Raw genomic sequence first — 5708 nt, 5'->3', positions numbered from 1 at the left:
AACTGAATTAAACTGTAACTGAGTCTGCAAACACAATGATAACACGATGATAAACATGACTCCTTAAAGTTTGCAAATAAAACATGGCAATCAAATGTTTTTTGACCCGTAAACGAAAGGTCAATGTTTTTGCGTCCGATTTGAAAAAACACTATTACTGTGACGTATCACACAAATGTTCACTGAGACTCTATGAAAACTAGATAATACTAATGTCATGCAACGGCAATGTTCAAATGTTCGTAATGACAAGTGAAATTAAAGTCAGTGCTCATATGGTGAGTATTATACTGATAGATCACATGAAATAGCTCTCTATTTCAACAGATCATGTGTCCACTTTTTTATACATTGACGCGCTTTCTTGGCAGCAGCGCGGGTGAGTTTGTCCGGCTGTGTAACAGTCTTTGATTCCTTGCAATCCGTTTGATCATCATTGGTTTCAAAGCTGTTGAGATCACACAAATTGTTGCCGTCGATGTCCGTACCAAGTTCCAAAATTGGGTATAGTTTCTTGATAGGTCGATTTGTGCGACCGAACTTTGTTTTGATTTCTGCCGAGCGTACGAGATTGTCGTTACCATAGTTCAAATTCTCGACGACAGCAAGATTCCATTTCATTCGCGGTACACGATTGTCCTCGACTAGAACAATGTCACCAACGTTAATGACATTCTCAGTTGTTCCCTTCGTAGTGTTCAAACTGTCACGTTCACGAAGTGATGTGAGATATTCCCTTGACCAGCGTTGCCAAAAGTGGCTAAGCAATTTCGCGAGAAGGTCCGATCGTTTCTGGAGAGCTGATTTTGTCACACCGTATGTCGGATCTTCCAACTGTTCGATATCCGGCGTGTCGTAAGGTAATCCAGTAAGTTGTCTACCATGTAGGAGGTGTGACGGCGTTAAAGGCTGAGGATCGTCGAAATCGCTAGATGTATACGTGAGAGGTCGATCATTGATGATCGCTTCAATCTCCGTAACTACTGTTTGTAGTTCATCGAACGTAACATATGATCGTCCGAGTACCTTCTTCAGAGCGATCTTTGTTATGCCAATTAGGCGTTCATAGAAACCCCCGAACCACGGGGCGCGCTTAGGAATAAATTTCCAATCGATTCTGCGATTTGCTAGATAGGACTTGACCGCTGGCGAATTGAACAGTGTTTTCAATTCATCTGCTGCACACTCGTAAGTTGTGGCATTGTCCGAAATCATGTAGCGAGGTATTGATCTCCTTGCACAGAATCTACGAAATGCGCGTAGGAAAGTTTGAGTGGAGAGGTCATGTACGAGTTCAAGGTGAACTGCACGAGAAACAGAACACGTAAACAAACATATGTAGGCCTTTTCTTCACGCTTTTCACCAAGCACGAAAAGTGCCCCGGTGAAGTCGACACCTGTCACCGTAAATGGGGGCGCTTCTAATAATCTCATCGATTGAAGTGGTGCTGGTATCGGAATTTTGTAGTGTTTGCTGTTTATCTTCCTACACACAACACACTTGTGTAGAATGGATTTTACGATTTGTCGTATCTTGGTAATCCAGAACCTTCTACGGATATAGGTGACTGTAGCATTCAGTCCTGCATGCGCGATATTTTGATGCGCGTCTGATATGAGCAGCCGTGTGAAATGTTCGCGTGTTGGCAGAAGCAATGGGAACTTAGTTTCAAAGTCTAGAGGAGCATTGTGTAGTCTGCCTCCGACGCGAAGTAAACCAATCTCATCTACAAACAAGTGAAGTTGTCTGCACAATGATCCGATTTTTTGAGATTTCGTTTGCAGTGTATTTATCTCGTTCGTGTAATGTTCTCGTTGAATGCTCTTAATCCACGTAGTTTCAGCCGTTTGGATTTCTGTAGCGGATAACGGTCCGAGCATTCTTTTATCGCTAGGCTTTGCGATATTTGATGTGAATCTCATCACGAGCGCAGTTACGCGTAGAAGTTTGTTGTATGAGCTGTACCGGCTTGGATCATAATATTCTTGCTATTATCGTAAGTGTCACGTTGAAATGTGATGGTTTAAACGCAGCCGTTGTTTCTTCTGAGTCGCGTGTGGCGATGTCAACATCTGACCGTGGTATGACGTCATTCATAGCACAAGTTGGCCAGTTACCGTTTCCAAGCCAACGGGGACCATTCCACCACAGTGAATTTTCTTGAAGTTTAGATGCGGGGATGCCCCTTGTGATTATGTCCGCGGGATTGTCTTTCGTAGGACAATACATCAGTGCGTCGACAGAAATTGATCTGATTTCTCTTACGCGGTTTTGTACAAAGACAGGCAATTTTTGACTATTATTGTTGACCCAGTGAATTACTATCTGGCTGTCTGACCACAATACGCAACGCGTGATGTTCACGAGTTTTGCGAGACTTCCACGGATGAATTTCGCTAATCTAGCAGCAATCAATGTGGCCATCAATTCGAGGCGCGGAAGTGTTACTGTTTTGATCGGTGCGACTCGGGTTTTGCTCATAATTAAGGCGGTATTTTGTTCATGGCGAAGGTAGGCCACAGCACCGTACGCTTTGGTGCTGGCGTCTCCAAATACATGTAACTCGTAGGGTTCTCTGCAAGAGTCCGTACAACCAAAGTACTTCCTGTCGATGGAAAAGTTGCTTGTGGCGGCAGATAATTCATCGCGGAGAGTACACCAAGCATCACTGAGTGATTGCGGTAGCGGTTCATCCCATTGTGTATCACGTTTCCAGAGTTCTTGGATAAAGCATTTTGCCGTCACGTGAACTGGCGCGAGAAATCCAAGCGGGTCATATATGCTTGCGGTACTCCGTACGACCTCTCTCTTTGTGGCTAAATGTCCGTCTTCCATAACTTTCTGTTTGTAGGATAACTTGTCCGACTCTGTATTCCAAAGTAGACCCAAGGCGTTCACGGTCGTTTCGCTGTCTAAGTTTCCTTGCTCCCGAGCAAGGTCGCGGAGTTCTGTGCAGTTTGAAGCCCACGAACGGAGGTTGAATCCGCCTTTCGACATTACCTCATTCGCTTCGTTATGATAATTCAGTATGTCTTCTCTGGTTTGTGCTCCGCTCATTGCGTTGTCAACATAAATGTTTTCCTTTAGATCTTGACAGACGTCGGATCCATTTGCTTCAAGGTGAGAACGGACAACTGTGTTCAAAATGAACGGCGAAGAGACTGCTCCGAACAATACCGATTTGAAACGGTAAACATCAAAATCGCTATTTGGGTTATTACAGTCCGATAACCATAGGAATTTCGTAAAGTTGCGGTCGTCTTCATGTAATCCAATTTGTAGAAATGCCTTTTCTATATCTGCTGACAAGGCATAGCGATGAACACGGAAGCGAATCAGTATTGATACCAGATCGTTTAGTAGCGGCGTTCCTGTTGACAAACAATCATTTAAACTGACTCCGTTCCCTGCCTTGCAACTGCAATCATATACGATTCGTATGGGGGTTGTTTCTGAGTCCTTTTTTACCGGGTGGTGCGGTAGGTAGTGTCCTTGTGACGTATCATCGTCTATGACTTTCTCTATGAAGCCCTTGCGCTCTTGTTCTTGTATTATTTTGTCGTATGTACTGCGCAGATCACCGCTGAGTCTATTCACCATTGAACGAGTGCGCGTTTCGCTGATTGAGAAGTTTGTCGGGAGCGGTGGATGGTCCGGTTTCCAGGGAAGTTTTGCAACATACCGGTTGCCATGGAATTCTATTTTGGTACTGCGGTAGAGCTCGTAGTCAGCTGCACTCTCTGTAGCTTGTGGGTCGTCCCTAATGCCGATCGATTCTAATTCCCAAAATGAGTTCATATCAGTTTCTTCTTGTTTGAGATTAGTAGCGACGTGAAGGACAGTGTTCGTCTTTGTACCGCGGGAGTGAACTGGACCCGACAGAAGGTATCCAAGTTTAGATTTGACAGCGGTGGGACCATTTCCGCGAATAATCTTGTCTTCGATCAGCTGCCAGTAACAATCTGCGCCAAGGAGTATAGCTATTTCAAATGTGTCAGTGTCCGAGCGTGGATGAGCGAAATGTAGCCCTTTCAAATGTGGCAAATCTAGTACTGATTGATTTATCAGATTTCGCATGGGAGCAGATATTTTGGGGACGATCAATGCGGTTATGTCTACTTTTGTCCCGGATGTAGTATGTAGCGAGAAAGTAACTTGACTCAGACACCTTGTTTGACATGTTTTGTCTCCGAACGCGGCAAGTTCAACTATCTGCGAGCTATCTGGCGCCAATTGTAACTTTTCCACCATGTCCTGTGTGATGAACGATCTCGTCGCGCCTTCATCGAAGAGAATCGTTGCTAATGTGGTTACCGACCGACTTGAAACTTGAGCGACTGCAGTTTTTAGTAATACAGCTCCGATATTGGATGAGGTCGCGAGGGTAACGTCACCGATACCTGTTGCTACTGATTTCGCGTGGACTTCTGCGGACATGGGTTAAACTGAATTTGGTTTTGTGTCCGTTTTGGAGGCGGGTTGCGACGGTGAACATAACGATGTGTGATGTTTTCTCTTACAGTTTCTACAGCGGTATTTCGATTTGCAATCAGAAGCCTTATGGTTTCCTAGGCAATTGAAGCAGAGGCGGTCATGCTTGACAATTTCTAAGCGTTGCTCTGGCGAGTTGACCTTGATACAGTTCAGCGGTTTATGTGTAGTTTCCTTGCAGAAGGCGCATTTTCGCGGTGGCGGCGGTTTTGTCTCACTTCTGGTTAAGAATGCGGCGGTTGCGCGGGGTTGAGTATCTCCATGGTTGGATGAACTATTCAATAGTTCAAATAGCGGCTATCCAGCTTGACTCGCATCTATTTCCCTGGTTACAGCTTCTCTTAGCTCCCAAAGCGACCATCCTCATGACGTACCATGATCTCTTGTTATGTGTTTGCGGATTCTGCTCGGCAGTTTTTCCATGATGATTGGTACGAGGACTTCACCTTACGATGATTCGTCTTTTCCAAATGATTTTAATCCTCGTATGTAAGTTTAAGTGGCATCGTAGAACTCACGTAAACTGGCAAGATCACCGTTTGGTCTTGGTAGTTCCCATAAGGCCTTCATGTAGGCAGCCTTTACCATGTGGGGTTGACCGTAGCGTTTAACCAACAGCTCGATAGCATTTGAGTAATTTGCTGCGGTGAGGGAAAGTCCTTCTATTGCCCTGGCTGCTTCATCCGATAGTTTGGCTCGCAAATACTGAAATTTCTGAATATTGTCCAGTGACGGATCGTTGTGTACAGCGGCTTGAAAACTATCAAAAAGCTCTGCCATTTCAGAATGTCTCCGGAAAATTTGGCTAAAGCTAGTTTGGGTAGCTGTACGTTCTTGACATGTTTGTAGTTTTGTAACATTGCAGACGTTGGCTTCAAATCTTCAGCTGATGGATCTAGTTTTTGTGTACTCTTGGTAAATTTGTCGGACAGTCTGTTCAAGTGTCTTTCGCAAACGACTAACCTTTGTTTATTAGCGCTATGGTAATCATCTGCTTCGACGATTACGGTTTCTAAATCGGCATCTTCTGTCTTGTCGATCAGATTTTGGTCTAGAACTTGTAGTTGCTGAAGTTTGGCGGAAGCCAACTCTAGCTTCGCTTGGATCTTGTCTAACTTTGCTTCGTTCAGCCCATCTTCTGCTGTCTCCATGAATTCGTCTAGTTGGTTCAGTATTTTGGTCATTTGACCGCGGTGTGCTCTTCTACTGAGTTTTA

At 44.6% G+C, this 5708-nt stretch overlaps 1 protein-coding gene across 1 annotated transcript; it reads right to left on the bottom strand.

The window, feature by feature from the left end:
• Positions 1-315: 315 nt before the first annotated feature.
• Positions 316-5080, bottom strand: LOC139136017 (uncharacterized). The gene is made up of 3 exons (XM_070703837.1): positions 5011-5080; positions 2532-3963; positions 316-1246 (listed from the first exon to the last, which is right to left on the bottom strand). The coding sequence occupies exons 1-3, from the start codon at positions 5078-5080 to the stop codon at positions 316-318; spliced, it is 2433 nt and encodes an 810-aa protein (XP_070559938.1).
• Positions 5081-5708: the final 628 nt, after the last annotated feature.

The sequence above is a fragment of the Ptychodera flava genome, chromosome 6, assembly GCF_041260155.1.
Source record: "Ptychodera flava strain L36383 chromosome 6, AS_Pfla_20210202, whole genome shotgun sequence".
NCBI lineage: Eukaryota > Metazoa > Hemichordata > Enteropneusta > Ptychoderidae > Ptychodera > Ptychodera flava.
Note: the sequence above shows the minus strand (reverse complement) of the source record. Positions and strands in the feature narration are given on the sequence as shown.

Excerpts from the sequence above, each read along its gene's own strand:
- LOC139136017 (XM_070703837.1), bottom strand. The coding sequence starts at position 5,080 with ATGGTAAAGGCTGCCTACATGAAGGCCTTATGGGAACTACCAAGACCA. Across the intron at positions 3,964-5,010 it reads CGGTGATCTTGCCAGTTTAC|ATTGTTACTGGCAGCTGATC; the intron begins GTGAGTTCTACG and ends TCCTTGGCGCAG. Across the intron at positions 1,247-2,531 it reads GGAGACGCCAGCACCAAAGC|ATTCTGTGCAAGGAGATCAA; the intron begins GTACGGTGCTGT and ends CGCATTTCGTAG.